The sequence below is a fragment of the Loxodonta africana genome, chromosome 15, assembly GCF_030014295.1.
Source record: "Loxodonta africana isolate mLoxAfr1 chromosome 15, mLoxAfr1.hap2, whole genome shotgun sequence".
NCBI lineage: Eukaryota > Metazoa > Chordata > Mammalia > Proboscidea > Elephantidae > Loxodonta > Loxodonta africana.
The window spans coordinates 71052002-71072165 of record NC_087356.1 but is presented as its reverse complement, the minus strand read 5'-3'; the positions used below and the strand labels follow the sequence as shown (position 1 = coordinate 71072165).

Here is a 20164-nt window from a genome sequence, read left to right as displayed (position 1 = left end):
AGTGTTGAAGCAGTGGACAAATTGTCATTTGCATAAACTGCTGATGGGAATGTAAAATGACACAGCCACTCCAAAAAACAAACTTGCAGTTTGTATAAAGCACACATACTATAAGATTTTTATAAAGCACACATACAATATGATCCAGTCATTCCATTTGTATGTAATTATCCTAGCAAAATGAAAGCGTATGTCCATACAAAGACCTGGACACAAATGCTCATAGCAATTTTATTTTTTATTGTCCCAATGTGGAAACAAATCCAACCTCCATGGCCAGGTAGATGGATAAATATGCTGTGTTGTAACGCGTATGATGGAATAGATACAACTTCAGCAATAAAAATGAATCAGTGATTGATACATGCAGCAACAGATGACTCTAAAAACAACTATGCTGAGTGAAATAAACCTCATACGGAAAAGTAGTTATTGTATGATTTAATTTGTATAAAATTCTTGAAAATGAAACCTAATTTATAATGACAGAAAGCAGATCATTGGTTGCCTTGAAGATGAGGAGCAGGGGAGAATGGGAGGAAGGGATCACCAAGAGGCATGAGGATAAATTTAGGGGTGATGCATTTACTATATTAATTGTGATGGTTCCTTGGATTCATACATATGTCAATACTTACAAAATTGTACACTTGAAATGCATGTTTTTTTTTCTTTTCAACCAAATAAACCTCAATAAATCTGTTTTAACAGTAAGAAAAAAAGAAAAGGAGAGGGAACCTAGGCTCTGAGCATGGTCAGTTCCTTCTTCAAACTCAATTTTCAAACAGCTACTCTTGTGTCTACAGGGAATACTGAGGGTTGATATAATGAATAGACAGGAATTTACTCTATTAGCCTTTCAATAGGAACACAATGTCCTGGAAATGCAGTTTCCCTTTGTTATGGTAAAGCCTGGGAGAAAAACAGCTGGAGACTTATGAGACTGATTAAAATTATCATTAACTCTACTGTATATCATTCCTGGAGAAGTCAGTCTTCAGACAGGAAGTCCTTCTCCTATAAGCTATTATTTCCTGTGTGGTGTTTCTTAGGGGAATCTGGCCTTTCATAGCACGCATTTTCCCAAAATTTTGACTCTTGATTTATTTTTCCTCATACAGGAAAATAGATTCTATGTCTATTTCCTTAATATTCTTGTTTTTTTAAGTATACAAAAATATACGTGAGTGTATACCCAGTAAAACCTGAGAAAGCCAGAATCTGTGAACTGCAGAAACCTTTCAGAGAAAGAAATCTCAAATATTTTCCACTAGTAGAGTGATAGAAAAGTGGTAAGACTGCACTCTCTCAAAGGTGGAAAACTTGCAAGACCCAGGAAAACAAGGCAGTCCTGTCAAATTCCAGCTCTCACAGGTTTCACTATAATATATAGTCCCTTTGCATAGACCAAGTAATACACAAAATTTTGCTATATACTTTTTCTTGCTATAATTTGTTTACATCATTTTAATTTTGAAGGTTTTTTTTTCTTTAAATTTGATTTCATTTGTGTTATTACACCTTGCAATAGGAGATGGCCACTGTCCCATATTTCCAATATTAAATACTTACAACTTCCTTTTAAGATGGGGATGTAACTCTCTGTCTTTTGATTTTAGGTGATGTCTTTCTTTGGTTTTTACCCACGTAATTCAGATATTATCATAAATGTCCCTTTATTGTATAAGTTATTTGTCTACATTAGTTAAAGTTGTCCTAAATCACATCTAATACTAACATAGCTTTTCTTGTTCTACAGCAAAATGTCTTGAGACATCAGGTCTCTGAGAACCTGGAATCTTATAAGGAGGGAAAGAAAAATGAGCGGAATTGCCAAAGCTTAAATGCTTCTGACCATTTCAATAATATATGTGAATTCAGTGTACATCACAGATGTTCATCACTTGAATTCTACATGATGCAGGTTTATCATTTAGCTTTCACGACAGAGATCCAAGAAGCTGCATCTCAAAGGATATCTGGCACTTTATGATAGGCACATACTTGTACTTATACTTGCGTGAATGCAAGAACGGCCTTTATAGGTAAGCACAGAAGGCATGGGCTATATTCAGGAGAATTGGTGGGGACAGAGGTAAATTTTATGCTGTCCACCTTGAAATTCACTCTTCCTCTTTAGATTATTAAATGTCAACTTTATCATGACAGTGAAAAGGAGAGTAACCAAAAGAAATTTGTGGAAGAAACCGTTACCATCTTTTCTGTCCACTGAGGGAGCAAGCAAAGAGAATGCAGACAGATGATGTTCAAGTTACAACTAAGCAGGGAAGTTTGTTCAAAAGAACATAGGGTCCACCCCTGCTCTAATCGGTATGCTGGCAGAGAGGAAGAATTCCATGGAAATGGAACTGGAGGAAATTGTGTGTATAAGAGAATTAGTTAGGACCATCTTCTAAGACCACATTCATGGTCTCAGTATCCTGAGATTCAGCAGAATAAATCTATTTTTCATGATGTTGAACTTTTGAAAGCAAGAATCAATAGTTGCCTATAAGTTTTGCAAGAAGGATGAAGTTTCAATTCAGAAAATAGCTTCCCTGTCCTACCATGAGCAAGACATTTTCCTATTAATGATTTCCTCATTCATTTTTGTGAAGATTCACTAGTGGGAATTATATTTTTAAGGAAAAAGGCATGATATGGTAGAGCAAAAACAGAGAAGGACCCATGGCGGGGAGGGGAGGAAGTTGCTCAGTTAGACAAGTATACATTATTTTTTGAACTCAGTCCTTGACCAAAAGTCAAGATTATTATTTTCTGTAACAGCCAAGTCTTACACCACTTACCCATGCTGTCATTCAGCTAGGTAAACATAAAGAAGGGAATGTCTGTCAATTTGCTCTGATTAAAAGAAAAAAAAATATTCTACTTCACTGTTTCTCAAAAGGTAGGAAGTAGTACTATGCAGATTCATCTGGGACAGATTTTTAAAAAAATAAACCTGGCTGATCCTCATCAAGAAACCCTGGTGGTGCAGTCATTAAGAGCTCAGCTGCTAACCAAAAGGTTGGCAGTTTGAATCTACCAGCAGCTCCTTGGAAACCCTATGGGGCAGTTCTATTTTGTCCTATAGGGCAGCTATAAGTCAGAATCAACTTGACAGCAATGGGTTTGTTTGGTTTTGGGTATCCTTACCAAAAAGGATCTACTAAATCTTAATATCATAAAATTTCTTGATCAAAGAATAGATGTATGCATGTCTGTGTGTATACAGTGGTGTGTATGAATGCACAGATTTCAGTAAAAGGGAAACATCTGATAAGTGTAGTGAAAGAAATGAGAAGTGGGTGTTAATTGTAGGAAACAGAAAAAGAAGTTCGCTTTAAGAAAAATAAAGAGGTAGGCTATTTTCATGGCCTTTAGTGGTTCTGATTACTACCCTGGAGTGGGCCATACCTCATACCCATGATTTTGCTGAACACATCCTTTACATCCTTATTCCTCAAGCTATAGATCAAAGGGTTCAACATAGGGATCACTGTGGTATAGAACACAGAGGCCACCTTATCCTGGGCCATGTTGCTGCTGGATGATGGCTTAAAATACATGAATATGATGGATCCATAAAAAACCCCAACAGCTGTAAGATGAGAACCACAGGTACTAAAGGCTTTGGATTTGCCCTCAGCTAAAGGTATTCGAAGAATGTTACACAATATGAAGGCGTAAGAGATTATTATGGCCATAGTTGTTGCAAGCACATTGAATCCGCCTACAAGTATCACCAGAAGTTCGTTGATGTAGGTAGTGGAGCATGAGAGCTTTAGGAGAGGAAGTATGTCACAGAAGTAATGGTGGATGACATTGTCCTTACAGAAGAAAAGCATAATCATGGAGATTATGTGGGGCATAGCTCCAATAGATGCCATAATATAGACTCCAGTCACAAGCACATTGCAGACCTTTTGGGACATGGTGACATTGTAGAGCAGTGGACTACAGATAGCTGCACATCTATCATAAGCCATGGCAGTTAGAATATAGGACTCAGCAGTAGCAAAAAAGCAAAAGAAAAAAAGTTGTGTCATACATCCAGGGTAGGAAATAACATTTTTCTCCCTTACAAAGTTTTCCAGGAGTTTGGGAGTAATAACTGAGGAGTAAAAGAGATCTACGGCTGACAAATTGCCAAGAAAAAAATACATGGGAGCTTGGAGCTTGAAACTGAAAGTGATTAGGAAGATCATACCCATATTTCCCACAACGGTGACTCCATAGATCCCTAGAAATAGGAGGAAGAGAGGCAGCTGGAGTTCTGGTTTTTCTGTCAATCCCTCAAGGACAAATTCAGTCACTGTGGAATCATTTTGTCTGGCCATTTCCTTCAGGAAGCAGTGGATATGGAACTAAGAAAAAGAAAATCAAAGGAAGTAAGAAATCTATTTGCCTATGATTAATAATAGTGTTGGGACTGGGTAATAATAGTGTTATTTGTGTTGTGGCAGAAGAAACAAAATGATCATCAAATTAAGAGTTTAAGGTTGGTCATTATTAAGGTGGTTTATTACCTTAATCATGTCAGGATTGTGTTATTTTTAGTCAAACAACTTCATTCGCTATAGAGAAAAAAAGAATAAATACATTGTGTTCTTTTTCATAATAGGGAGTTTTCTCAATAGGAGAAAGCTGCCAATAATTTTGTACCGTCTGAGATGTTACTAGTGTCTGGAACAAACAGGAACTCAGCTGTTACGGATTGAACCGTGACTACATCCTACTACGCTGGAACTGTTGGTGCCGTGGATATCAAGGTTTTATCAGCTTAAGAAAGTTTTAAGAAATCATTTCAGTGTTAATATTGGGCCTTTCATGCACTGTAGATTGCTGTTGCCCACAGAATACAAAGCCCTCCTCAAGGAGATGCTGGTTAGTAAATGCGTATCTTAGGGTCAAGATTTATAATTTTTAAGGGAAGTGCAGAGGGCAAGCTGCTCCAAATTAAGCAGTTCTTCAACCTAATCCTGGAGTTCTCTGATTCAAATGATTGAATACTCCATTTTATTCGTTTCTTTCTAGAAGAGCTTTGGAAGCTCTTGTGGCTGCATCTTAGGAAAGCAAGGAAATAAGAAGGAAGAGGAGAAGCTTTCCTGTTGCTCCACTGTGCACACTCACAGGCAACAGAAATTTCTTTTTCTTCAGGTTCAGTTGTATTGGCTTATGTAATAGCTGCATGTATTTGTGTCAACAATTGTCTTATTAGATTATATATTGTAATTCCCCTAAGTAATTCCTTTTAAAATAAATGCTTTAGTAAAAGTATACCCAGACTTTGTGTACTTACTTGAATGTTGTCAGGAGTCTCTCTTGTATTTTGAGATAAACTCTCATAGCTTCATGGCAAAATTTATCTGTCCAGAACCTTGTTGATTTGTTTTGAATGAGATGCTATTGGCCCTTAACATCAAAAAATCAAATGGCTTCTACTGGAAAGGAAGAAGAAATATGGACTCTTCTCACAAATTCTAAAACTGTGTTCCTGTTCCAGATGTGTCAGTAACTCCCTGCAAGACTGGGAAATCCATTTCACCTTTCCACTTCTGTTTTTTACAGAAGGATGGAACTGGGCTGAAAATCTCTAACATCTGCAATATAACCTGTAACTCTAATATTTAAAAGTTGACTATGACTGAGCCATAATAAGATCCCATTCTAACTCCAGATCCTCAGATAACTTTTACAAACAAGGGAGTTTTTTTTATCTTTTATTTTAAGTTCTTTGAACTCCAAGGATGTGTATGAGTATTCCCCTAGGAACACAATTCCTGGGAAGGCTCTCTGAGGTGAAATTCTCCTAAGAAGACAAGCAATTACTGAATTATGCTTGTACTGAGTCATAATGACACTCTCAGACCACTGACATTTCCAATGTCCTGAATTAAATTTTTTGATATTGCCTCTTGGAAGGAGAAAAATTTATGCAATAGAGGAGAATGGTTCCCATATAGAATGATTGTAGGATTATCATAAGCAGATTTTCAGCAGTTTGGCGAGTGTCCTCATTTCAAAAAGCAGAGGTCTAGGCTCTCATCTCTGTGTGTGGTCCTGAAGGAGAACATAATAACTCCTACTTTTAGATTTTTTTAACTCTTCGTACTGTAATTAAGATAAGTTAATAATTATTCTCCTGGGACTCTGAATAAATATCCTGCAGTATCAATGATGACCTAAGTAGGAAGACCAACTTTCCTCCCAAATATACTCCTTACTGGTTTTGATGCAATTATACAGGGGAGAGTACTCATCAGAGCTTAAAACACTCTCCTGTTGACTCCTCCAAAAGCAGAGTCATACACTTGAGATATTGTCATAGGTTCTTAGAGTTAATCTGGAGTTTGCACACTTAGACCTTGGGACTCCAAGACAGAGTGGTTTCCAACTCAATTCTAGATGCTTTATTTCCTTGGGGAAGATTAGGTACTTCTTTCTCTTGGAAAGATTGTGTACTCTTTAAGATACATAAAGAACATTCTCTGAGATATCAGTTATATATTTTTGATATGTCTCCACAACAACTTCCTCTATTAAATCTCAAAATACTCAAGGCAAGAATGATTTGCAGATAAGTAAGTCTAAAAACGATTTTTTTTTTCAGTTTCCAAAGTCACTCATGTTTTAAACAAGAATTACCTTATATTAACTGACTTGGCTTCTATATATATTAATGGTCCTTTCTACAATTCCAGTGCTGTACTAATGACATTTATATATTTAATTTTATTATTGTTTTGAAAGAAGAAGATTTTTTTTGTAGATCTAGATAGTATTTTCCAGGTAAGCCATGTTGACTAGTTAATAAGGGGACAACTAAACTGAAGTGATAATTATTGACAGCCCATATCCCTTTTTTAACTAGCCATTTAGTGCTTTTACTTATCTAATTTTTCTCGTAAACCATGGGACATATAGAATCCAATCACTGATTTAAATTTGTTTGCCAAAGGGAAATGGTGGCTTTTAAACTCTTTAAAAAATAAATCAATTATTTATTTTTAAACTAAGTATCCTGAACATAGGACTCAATATCCTGAAAATCATTTCAATGTTTTCCTTGACCTACTTATACAAATGTTTTAGCCTTGAATTCAGTAAAACTCATAATGTGAGCTTCGTGCCTAATATCTTCTCAGGACGACTTCAGCATTCACTAGTGGAAGAAATGTGTTGAGCTCTTATATGTGCAGGCCACTATGTTAGTGTCATATCACATCTGCTAACGCCTTAAGAGGAGCCCTGGTGGCACAGTGGTTAAGAGCTCAGCTGTGTCAGCAATTCAGATCCACCAACCACTCCTTGGAAACCCCATGGGATAGTTCTACTGTGTCCTATAGGGTCCTTATGAGTCAGGATCAACTTGAAGGCAATGGGTAACACCTTAAGAACTGTATTAAATGGTATTCATAAACATTCATAAATAACCTACACTTTTCTTCCTGTATGTAGTGGAAATCTTAACAGGTTTGATTTTTTTTTTTTAATTTTTATTCTGCTTTAAGTGAAAGTTTGCAAATCAATTTAGTCTCTCACACAAAAATTTGTATACACCTTGCATACACCTTGCTACGTACTCCCAATTGCTCTCCCTCTAATAAGATAGACCATTCCCTCTCTCCACTCTCTCTTTTTGTGTCCATTTTGCCAGCTTCTAACCCCTCTACCCTCTCATCTCCCCTGCAGGCAGGAGATGCCAACATAGTCGCAAGTGTCCACCTGATGCAAGAAGCTCACTTCTCACCAGCATCAATCTCCAACCAATGTCCAGTCCAATCCATGTCTGAAGAGTTGGCTTCAGGAATGGTTCCTGTCCTGGGGCAACAGAAGGTCTGGGGGCCATGACCACTGGGGTCCTTCCAGTCTCAGACCATTGAGTCTGGTCTTATGAGAATTTGGGTTCTGCATCCCAGTGCTCTCCTGCTCCCTCAGGGGTTCTCTGTCAGGGAAGTCATCGGATGTAGCCGGGCACCATCTAGTTCTTCTGGTCACAGGATGGTGTAGGCTCTGGTTCATGTGGCCCTTTCTGTCTCTTGGGCTCATAATCGCCTTGTGTCCTTGGTGTTCTTCATTCTCCTTTGATCCAGATGGGTTGAGACCAGTTGATGCATCTTAGATGGCTGCTTGCTAGCGTTTAAGACCCCAGAAGCCACTCTTCAAAGTGGGATGCAGAATGTTTTCTTAATAGCTTTTGTTAGGCCAATTAACTTAGATGTCCCCTGAAACCATGGCCCGCAGACACCTGCCCCTGCTACGCTGGCCTTTAAAGCATTCAGTTTATTCAGGAAACTTCTTTGCTTTTGGTTTAGTCGAGTTGTGCTGACCTCCCCTGTATTGTGTGCTGTCTTTCCCTTCACTTAAAGTAGTTCTTATCTACTATCTAATTAGTGAATGCCCCTCTCCCACCCTCCCTCCCTCCCCCCTCTCGTAACCACAAAAGAATGCGTTCTTCTCAGTTTAAACTATTTCTCAAGTTCTTGTAATAGTGGTCTTATACAATATTTGTCCTTTTGCAACTAACTTCACTCAGCATAATGCCTTCCAGGTTCCTCCATGTTATGAAATGTTTCATAGATTCCTCACTGTTCTTTATCGATGCGTAGTATTCCATTGCGTGAATATGCCATAATTTATTTATCCCTTCATCCATTGATGGGCACACTGGTTGCTTCCATCTTTTTGCTATTGTAAAAAGTGCTGCAATGAACATGGGTGTGCATATGTCTGTTCATATAAAGGCTCTTATTTTTCTAGGATATATTCCAAGGTGTGGGATTGCTGGATCATATGGTAGTTCTATTTCTAGCTTTTTAAGGAAGCGCCAAATCAATTTCCAAACTGGTTGAACCATTTTACTTTCCCGTCAGCAGTGTAGAAGTATTCCAATCTCTCCACAGCCTCTCCAACAATTACCATTTTGTGTTTTTTGGATTAATGCCAGCCTTATTGGAGTGAGATGAAATCTCATTGTAATTTTGATTTGCATTTCTCTAATGGCTAATGATAGTGAGCATTTCCTTATGTATCTGTTAGCTACCTGAATGTCTTCTTTAGTAAAGTGTCTGTTCATAACTTGCCCATTTTTTAATTGGGTTATTTATCTTTCTGTAGTTGAGTTTTTGCAGTATCATGTAGATTTTAGAGATCAGGGGCTGATCAGAAATGTCACAGCTGAAAACTTTTTCCCAGTCTGTAGGTAGTCTTTTTACTCTTTTGGTGTTGTCTTTGGATGAGCATAGGTGTTTGATTTTTAGGAGCTCCCAGTTATCTACTTTTTCTTCTGTGTTGTTTGTAATGTTTTGTATAAAGGTTTGATATTAAACGTGTTGTTTTCATTAAGTGTAGCTTTTGTGTAAATTTTTAATATGACTGTCTCCTAAGGTTAAAAATTGGATGTTGAATTTATATTAAATTACTTTTCAATGTTTACTAGTGCAGTAATTCCCACGACGTGTCGTAAGTTTGTCATACTCTGGTGACTAGCGGGTTGCTGTGATACTCGAAGCTTTGCTACCTATGTTTCACTTACCAGCAGGGTCACCCTTGGTGGACAGGTTTCAGTGGAGCTTCCAGGCTAAGACAGACTAGGAAGAAGAGCCTGGTAGCCAGCTTCTGATAAAATAAGCCAGTGGAAGCCTTATGAATAGCAGTGAAGAATTGTCTGATGCAGTGACGGAAGATGAGCCTCTCAGGTTGGAAGGCATTCAAAAGATGAAGGGGGAAGAGCTGCCTCCTCAAAGTTGAATTGACCTTAACGACATGAATGGAGTCAAGTTTTTGGGACCTTCATCTGATTATGGTTCAACTCAAAATGGGAAGAAACAGCTGCAAATATCCATTAATAAATTCAACCTGAAATGTAGGAAGTATGATTCTAGGAAAATTGGAAGTCATCAAAAATGAGATGGAATGCATAAACATCAATATCCTCAGCATTAGCAAGCTTAAGTGTACTGGTATTGGCCATTTTGAATCAGACAATCATATGGTCTACTATGCCAGGAAGGCCAAATTGAAGACTAATAGTGTTGCATTCACTGTCAAAAAGAACACTTTAAGATCTATCCTGAAGTAAAGCACCGTCAGTGATAAGATAATATCCATACACCTACAAGGAAAACCAGTTAATGTGACAATAGTCAGATTTATGAAACAACCACTAAGGCCAAAGATGAAGAAATTGAAGATTTTTCCAAATAGAAAATGAAATGGAAGAAAGTGCTTGGCATTTCTTAAGCTGAAAGCAATGAAGAAAATCTCAAGCCTCAAGTTGCAATAGCGAAGGGTTCTACAGGGAAAATATTAAATGATGCAGGAAGCATCAAAAGAAGATGGAAGGAAAACGCAGAGTTGGTATACCAAAAAACTGGTCGACATTCAACAATTTCAGGAGGTAGGATATGATCAAGAACAAACAGTACTGAAGGAAGAGGTCCAGGTTGCACTGAAAATATTAGCAAATAACAGGGCTCCAGGAATTGATGGAATATAAATTCAGATGTTTCAACAAATGGATACAGCTCTGGAAGCACTCACTCATCTATGCCAAGAAATTTGGAAGACCTAACTGGCCCACCAACTTGAAGACATCCATATTTGAACCCATTCCAAAGAAAGGTGATCCAACTGAATGCAGAAATCATTGAACAATATCATTAATATCACGCACAAGTAAAATTTTGCTGAAGATTATTCAAAAGTGCTTGGAGCAGCACATCAGCAGGGAACAGCCAGAAATTCAAGCCAGATTCAAAAGAGGATGTAGAAGAAGGAATATCATTGCTGATGTCAGATAGATCAAGGCTGAAAGCAGAGAACACCAGAAAAATGTTTACCTGTCTTTTCTTGACTGTGCAAAGACATTCAACTGTGTGAAACACAAAAAAAAAAAAGTAAATAACATTGCAAAGAATGGGAATCCCAGAACACTTAACTGCGTTCATGATGAATCTGTACTTAGACCAAGAAGGAGTCATTCAAACAGAGCAAGGGAATACTTCCTAGTTTCAAGTCAAGAAAGGTGTGTGTCAGGGTTATATCCTCTCACCATTCTTATTTGATCTGTATGCTGAGCAAAGAATCCGAGAAGCTGGACTGTATGAAGAAGGCAGCATCAGGATTGGAGGAAGACTCATTAGCAATCTGTGATATGCATATGACACAACATGCTTGCTGAAAATGAAGGGTGACTTGAAGCTCTTACTGATGGATCCAGATAGTCTTCAGCATGGATTACACCTCGACACAAAGAAAACAAAATTCCTCACAACTGGACCAATAAGCAACACCATGATAAACACAGAAAATACTGAAGTTTTCAAGGATTTCGTTTTGCTAGGATCCACAATCAACATTCATGGAAGCAGCAGCCAAGAAATCTGATGCAAAAGACCTCTTTAAAGTGTTAAAAAGCAAAGATGTCACTTTAAGGACTAAGGTGTGCCTGAGCCAAGCCAGGGTGTTTTTAATTGCCTCATATGCATGTGAAAGTTGGATAATGAATAGGGAAGACCAAAGAAGAATTGATACCTTTGAATTATGATGTTGGTGAAGAATATTGAATACAGCATGGACTGCCAGAAGAACAAACAGATTCATCTTGGAAGAAGTACACCCAGACGCTCATCAGAAGTGAAGATGGAGAGACTTCCTCTCTTATACTGTAGACATGTTACCAGGAGGGATCAGTCCCTGGAGAAGGACATCATGCTTGGAAAATAGAGGATCAGGGAGAAAGAGGAAGACCCTCAATGAGATGGACTGACCCAGTGTCTACAACAATGAGCTCAAGCATAACAACGATCATGAAAATGGCTCAGGACAAGGCAGTGTTTCGTTTTGTTGTATATAGGGTGGTCATGAGTCAGAAGCCACTAGATGGCTCCTAACAACAACAGCAACAGTGCAGTGACTTATGCTGATAGATTTTTTCAATTTTGAAACTCCTTTGCATTCACAGAATAAATGTATTGCATGGTGATTTAATATATAACATTATGCTTTTTTTTAATGCTTAGTATTAGATTTAGGAGTCATATTGATAACTCTTTGTTCTTTCTTTTCTTTGTTCTTTGACCTATATCCATTTTTACTGTGTTATGACGCTATCATTGTACTGAGTTAAGAAATTTCCACTTTTTTTTTTTTTCCTTGCTCAGGAAAGATGTAAATAATGAAGGAATTATCTGTTCCCTGAAGTTTGCTAGATCTCATTTATAAATGATCCAAACCTTCTGCCTTTTCTAAAGATGTAAATCTGATTAGAGTTCTTATTTCTTTAATAAAAAAAAATCATACCAGTTATTTCAGGTATTCCTTATTTTTGTCATATTTGTAAATTTATATTTGTATTCAAAATCATCCATTTCAAGTTTATCTCTGTATGTAATATTCCCTCATACATTTTGTATTCTTAAACATATTTGTGAGATTGCCTTCCTGTTTCCTGATCTTATGTACTTGTATTTTTCCTTTGTAATTATTAATTTTTAAAAGATCAATTTATATATGCCATTTTCTAAGGCTATTGCATTTTAATTTAATGATCCGTTCCTGATTTTGTCTTTATTTAGTTATCTTCTTTTTTGTTTGCTTATTTTATCTTGCTCATTTTCTCCCTTCTTAAGCTGAAAGCTTATTTATATTCAACCTTTGTATAGTATAATAAAAGTTTTAAGACCATGACTGTATCTGCGGCCTTATTACATATGTTTTAAAATACTTTATCATACCCTTCTCAATAGCTTTTTTTTTTTTCTTTTTCCTTTTTTTCCTGTCTTTCATTATGTTTTCCTGTTATTCTCAGTAGTTGTTCAGAAGATTCTCTTTTTTGGTATATTTTCCAACTAATTTTACACTTTAATGTGTTATAGTTACACAATATGGCCTGTGATTTTACTGTTTGTTTTTAATTCCTACTTTTCTTGAATCTTAAAGCTTCTACCTCTCAAACACTATTTTTCTGAATTATATTCTTGCACCCCTGAGTAACATGTTTAAAAAAAGAGTATGCATAATTTGCATACTTTCAAGAATGAAAATACCTTGATTTTGCTTTCACACATATATAATAGCTGGGCTGGACATGTGGTTCTGGATTTAGCACATTTCATACAGTACCCTGTAGTCATTGTCACATTGGCAGGCATAGTATTGCTATGATAAGAAGTTTGATGTCAGTCTTATTCTCATTTCTTTGTAGATAATATGGAGTTGTTCTCTGAAGATTTGGAGAATATTCGCCATGTCTTGGAGTTCATAACTACATGTCATACTTTTTGATGAATTATTTCTTCTCTGCACTTGATGACCCCTTCCAAACTTAAGATTCATGTTTTCAGTCCAGGAAGTTTACTTCTATCATTTTTGTTTCATTTCTTGTTTATTGCTTCTCCTCTGTGTTCCTCTTCCAATGTTTCTGGAATTTCTATTAGAAAGCTATTACATTTCTTGTATTTCATCCTTTACTCTTAATTTTCTTAGCCATGATTATCATTATTTTTTTTAGTGTAATGAAAGGGAATTCCAAAAGTCAGTTTCCAAGCCACCAATTTAGTCTTCTGACACACTCACTGTGCTATTAAATTCTTTTGTATATCCCTATGCAATTTTATTAACACACGTAGATTTGTGTAACCACCACTATAATCAAGATACAACAGTTCTTCCCCACAAATACAATATCTTGTTCTACCTCTTTATACAATACACATCCATCTTTCAGCCTCTACTCTACATTATTTCAAACATATTTATGATTGCTCCTGCCTTCTGCCTGCCCCTGGGTTGGTGCGCTCATTTAGTCTCATTTTATTTTACGGGCCTGTCTAATCTTTGGCTGAAAGGTGAACCTCAGGAGTGACTTCAATGTGGAGTTAAAAGGGAGTCCAGGCCCCATACTCGCAGGGTTTCTCCATTCTGTATCAGACCAGTAAGTCTGGGCTTTGTGTGTGTGTGTGTGTGTGTGTGTGTGTGTGTATGAGTTAGAAATTCTTCTACATTTTTCTCTAGCTCTGTCCAGGAACTTCTGTTATAATTCCTGTCAGAGCAGTCAGTGGTGGTACCTGGGCACCATCTACTTATGCTGGACTCAGTCTGGTAGAGGCTGTGGTACTTGGGGTCCATTAGTCCTTTGGATTAATCTTTCCCTTGTTTCTTTGGTTTTCTTCATTCTCTGTTGCTCCAGATGGGGTGACACCAGTGAAGTATCTTAGATGGCTGCTCACAAGCTTTTATGATCCCAGACTTTACTCACCAAAGTAGGATGTAGAGGATTTTCTTTATGAACTATGTTATGCTAATAGAGCTGTATGTTCCCCCAAGACCATGGTTCCCAGCGCTCAGCCTAGTAATTCAGTCCCTCTTGAAGTTTTGATGTATAAACCCTGGTGGCATAGTTGTTGAGTGCTATGGCTGTTAACTGAAGTTCAGCAGTTTGAATCCACCATGGACTCCTTGGAAACTCTGTGGGGCAGTTCTACTCTGTCCTATAGGGTCACTATGAGTTGAAATCGACTCAACCGCAATGGGTTTGGGTTTTTTTGGTAAGGAGCTTCCGTGACCTTGCCTTGGTCAAGTTGTGCTGGTTTTCCCAGTATTGTGTACTGTCTTACCCTTCACCAAAGTTACCACTTACCTATTGTCTAGTTAGTGTTTTTCCCTCCCCATCATTTCCTTCCCTCTTAAGCATCAAAAATTGTTTCTTTTTGTGTGTAAACCTTTTCATTAGTTTTTATAATAGTGGTCTCGTACAATATTTGTCCTTTTGTGATTGACTTATTTCACTCAGCATAATGACCTCCAGATTCATCCATGTTGTGAGAGGTTTTGCACATTCATTATTGTTCTTTGTCATTACATAGTATTCCATTTTGTGTATGTCTCATAGTTTATTTATCCAATCATCTATTGATGGGCACTTGGGTTGTTTCCATCTTTTTGGTATTGAGAATAATACTGCAATGAACATGAGTGTGCATATGTCTATTTGTGTGATGGCTCTTATTTCTCTAGGATACATTCCTAGAAGCCGTATTTCTGGATCATCTGATATTTCTGTTTCTAGCTTTAAAGAAGCACTATATCATTTTCCAAAATTGTGCCATTTTGTATTTCCACCAGCAGGGCATAAGAGTTCCAATCTCCCCATAGCCTCTCCAAAATTTATTATTTTCTTTTTGTTTGTTTTGTGCTAGTAATGTTGGGGTGAGATGGTATCTCACTGTGGCTCCGACTTGCATTTCTCTAATGGCTAGTGGTCATGAGCATTTCACTATATGTCTGTTAGCAACCTGAATGTTTTCTTTGGTGAAGTGTCTGTTCATATCCTTTACCAATTTTTTTTTTAACTGGATTATTTTTCTTTTTATTGTAGAAGTGTTGGATTTTCGGTATATTTCAGTACGGTAGATTTCAGAGATTAAAGCTTTGTCGGATATGCCATAGCCAATTTTTTTTTTTTTTCCCCAGTCGGTAGGTTCTCTTTTACTTATTTGGTAGAGTCTTTTGATGAGCATAAATGTTTAATTTTTAGAAAATCACAGTTATCTAGTTTATCTTCTGGTGTTTGTGTATTTTTAATTATGGTTTGTATCCTTTTCATGCTGTGTATTGGGGCCTCTAACATTGGCCTTAATTTTTATTCTATGATCTTTATAGTTTTGGGTTTTATATTTAGGTCTTTGATCACTTTTGAATTAGTTTTTGTGTATAGTGTGAGGTATGGGTCCTGTTTCATTTTTTTGCAAATGAACATCAAGTTTTGCCAGCACCATTTGTTAAAAAGACTGTCTTTTCCCCATTCGATGGACTTTGGGCCCTCATTGAAGATCAGGTGACCATAGGCGGATGCATTTACATCTGGGTTCTTAATTCTGTTCCATGGGTTAATGTATCTGTCCTTGTGCCAGTACCAGGTTGTTTTGACAGATCTTCTTATTCTTGGTGTATACTGGGTAATCTTTCTCATTCAAATTAAGAGTTTCCTGGTTCTTGGTGTGATGAGTGATTTTTTTTTATTGTATCCCACACATTAGTGTTTCTTACTATTAGAATCTGCATCTTATTTAAATCTATTTTACATTTATACTGAAACTGAACAAGTCTGGACTTCTGCTGGCAGACATTTTCTACCAGTGGGTGGAGCAAATGGCACCTCGTTATTGCTAGGCACAGACAGAGGTCCAGACTCACGACTTGAGGATTGGAGAGAGGGAGAGAGTAACTCATTACATCCAAATGAGGAGGTAGACTCTCCACTCACTCTCCACCTACACCAGATATACAGGAGGGCACCTTGTAAATACTGGGTGGAGTGGAAGACCATGGTCCGCACTTGGTCTCTACTTATTCGGTGGAAGAGAAAAAGGGGATAAAGTCTTTACTTTTAAGTAGAGCTTGACTTTTATAACTCAACTCTGTCTCCACTAATACTATGGAGAGAGTAAGGGGGACCTTACTATGAGGCATGGATGGAAGTCCAGGTTTCCCAGTTGGCCTTTACTGACAATGCAGGACAAGACCAAGGGACTCTGTTACTGCTAGCTGTGGATTGGAATTCAGACTTGCCATTCAGCTCCTGGCATTGAAGGAAGGGAAGAAGATAATTTTATCCATGATGTTTAGCTGAGTAAAATGAAAATTTCAGAAAAAAAAAAAAAAATTCTGACTTTGTATGCAGCTCTTCTAGGTTTTTTGATGAAGTTCAGGCCTTTATTTGGGATTATTTATTTATTTATATTTATCTCTGCCCATTGGTGTTTCCACATTGTTACCTTCTCTACTGCCTAGTTCAAGATATAAAAGGCAAAACAAAACACAGAAAACTCACCACCATGTCATTCCTCTAATTCCATGTTCCTTAATTAGTCTCCTTCTCTCCACCTCACATAAATCAGACTACATCAGCCCGAGGCCAGAAGAACTAGATGGTACCTGGCTACAACTGATGACTGCTGACAGGGAACGGAACAGAGAATCCCTGATGGAGCAGGAGAGCAGTGGGAAGCAGATCTCAAACTCTCATAAAAAGAATGGTGCTCCCATAAAAAAAAATCCTTATGAGGCCAAAAGGTCAATATTTACCCTAAAACAAAGATGAGAAGATAAAAGGGGCAGGAAACTAGTACACTGGAAGTGGACTAACCAGAACATAATTAAACAGAATGTTGACACATTGTGAAAAATGTAGCTAATGTCATTCATCAATTTGTGTGGAAACTGTCAAATGAAAACTAGCAGCTGTGTAAACTTTCACCAAAAAAAGCAATAAAATACTATTTTCAAAACTCCTTTTGCATTAAAAAAATAAATAAAGATAAATGAAGAGAAAAAAATAAAAGGTCAAAATGTGCAATGCGGATGCTTGCAGAATACTGGTAATTTTTCCACCTCTGCTTGCCACACTGGTACTAAGAAAGATAATTGTTTACGATGGGCCAGTTCCAGATATTAGAGTGTTGCCAACAATGTCTACTTCCCCTACAGTAATTAATACAGAAAGTATCAAAAGCAGATGACTAAACTGGTAAATGTATGGAGCTGCTACATATTTTATGGTCTGGTTTCTGTGTGTCCATGTCTGAGTGTGTTTGCATATATGTATGTACATAACCCATTGCCATCGAGTCAATTCTAACTCATAGCAACCCTATAGGACAAAGTAGAACTGCCCTATAGGATTTTCAAGGAGCACCTGCTGGATTTGAACTGCCAGCCTTTTGGTTAGCCACCCTAGCTCTTAACCACTAAACCACCAGTGTTTCCATGTATTTGCATAGATACAATAAAGCCTTACATAATTTGTTACTGTATCAATCAGTTAATTCCACATAATACCTTATAACAAACAATCACAGAATCTCTGAGGCATACCATAATATTCATTTATTTCTCTCTTGTCTGTGGGTTAGCTGTGGTTTGGCTGGTCTAGGTTGGGCTCGACTGGGTTTGACTTAAAGCTGTGTTTTAGTGTTTTAGGCCTAGTTGACTTCAGTCTCTAAACTGTGGGTTAGGCTCTGGTCTTCACCTTTTTATTTTTTGGCTCCCATTTCTCTCTCACCTCTCTCTTCTTTCCCATACCCAACTTAGCTCCACATATCACAACCCCCCCCTTCCCTCCTGCCTATCTGCACCATGCCCTGAACATCACACCCTAGAGCAGCACAGGCACAGCCTAAAATACCTGCCCTTCACTGCCCACCATTTTATCTCCAGTGTGTGTCACAAACAACACAGCCCAGCCCTACACTTTCAGCTGAACCTGTTCTGCTGAACCATAGCTGAGTGACTGTCCCTGCACATTGGATAAGGAGGTGAAAAGTATCATGCCCACAGATAAGCAAACAATAAAGAATGCATAGCCTGCCTGATCAGATGTAACCAAATGAAACAAAACAGCAGGAAAAAACAAAGCTACAATCAATAAATGAAGAAAATAAATAATAAATGTCCCAAAGACAGCAGAAAATATCAAAACATATAAACAACAGGACAGGATGGTTTCAGTAGGCAACCAAAATAAAACACTAGATGAGTTTTCAGTAAAAAAAAAAAAAAAAAGGCATGGGAACTACCTGATAGGGAATTCATTTCTAATATTTATGGCTATGCAAGAGTTGAAACAAAAAACAGACAAAAATGAGGGGAAACATAGACAAATTCATGGAAAAGGCAGAAAATTTCATGGAAAAGACAGACAAAATAAAGGAGCAAATCAGACACATAACACAGGAACAAAACGCCAAAATAAATTCACAACAAGATATCATTAAAAAAAATTAGAAACCCAAAAGATAAACGACAAGGCTTCAGAAATGAACAATGTCATAGAAGAGCTGAGGGGCAGGTTTGAAACGATGGAAAATAGGATCAGCAAAATTGAAGATAAATCTTTGTATACAACTTTGTTTGAGGAAAAATTAGAAAAAAGAACAAAGAAAAATGAAAGCATGAGAATTATGTGGGATACAATCAAATGCAAAAATTTGTTAGTGATTGGGGTTCCAGAAGAGGGAGAGAAAATGGAAAAACTAGAGAGTATCATTGAAGAATTGCTGACAGAAAACTTCCCTAATATCACAAAAGATGAAAAGGTAAGCATCCAAGAAGCTCAATGAACCTCATATAGGAAAGATCCCAAAAGAAAATCACCAAGGCATATCATAATCACACTCACTAAAACCAAAGACAAAGAAAGAATCCTGAGAGCAGCTCAAGAAAAACGAGAAATCACTTACAGAGGGCAAACAATAAGACTAAGCTCTAATTACTAGGCAGAAACCATGCAAGCAAGAAGGCAATGGGATGACATGTATAAAACCTTGAAAGAAAAAATTCCCAATGAAGAATAATATACCCTGCAAAACTCTTCTTCAAATATGATGGTGAAATTAGGACAGTTAAAGATAAACAGAAATTCAGAGAATATGTAAAAACTAAATCAAACAAACAAGAATTATTAAAAAGAGTCCTTCAGTTTGAGAACAAACAACATCAGACAACAGCCTAAATCTAGGATGCAAAATCTCACCAGCCAGATACCAACCTAGGAAATGAATTCTCAAGGACTATTCAAAACCAAAAGATTTACAACGGGGAATCAGAGAGGTTAATTTGTAAATGACAACAATATCAGAACAATAAAAGGGAATAAATGGCGTAGGTATAGAGCTTTCTAATGGAGAGGAAGGCAAATAGAGCTTTCTAATGGAGAGGAAGGCAAGGCAATACCAAGTAATAATAGACTGGCTCAAACCTAGGAAGTTGGTCTCTATTCATCTGGAGTAAAAGAGAAAAAAGGAAACCTAAGAATCAGAGAACGAACTGGACTACGGGACTAATTGTCTCAATTAACCAATGCTGCTTCTACCTTGAGACCAGAAGAGCTAGATAGTGCCCGGCTACTACTACCAAACATTCTGATCAGTGACACAATTGATGGATCCTGATAGAAAGGGAGAAAAATATAGAACAGAACTTCAAACTCTTAAAGATTCCAGACTTTCTGGACTCATTGAGTCTGGAGGAATCCCTGACTATTGCCCTGAGATACACTTTAACCCTTGAAGCAAAACTATCCCTTGAAGTCATCTTTAAAATAAATAGCAATTAGCTGAAAAAGTGAAAAAAATCACCCTTGCGTACTACACTCTTTAAA

General features: G+C 37.3%; 1 protein-coding gene across 1 annotated transcript; it reads right to left on the bottom strand.

Annotated features, from left to right (window-relative positions):
- Positions 1–3111: 3111 nt before the first annotated feature.
- Positions 3112–4352, bottom strand: LOC100654063 (olfactory receptor 8D2-like). The gene has a single exon (XM_003418300.3). The coding sequence runs from the start codon at positions 4338–4340 to the stop codon at positions 3381–3383; it is 960 nt and encodes a 319-aa protein (XP_003418348.2). The 5' UTR covers positions 4341–4352; the 3' UTR covers positions 3112–3380.
- Positions 4353–20164: the final 15812 nt, after the last annotated feature.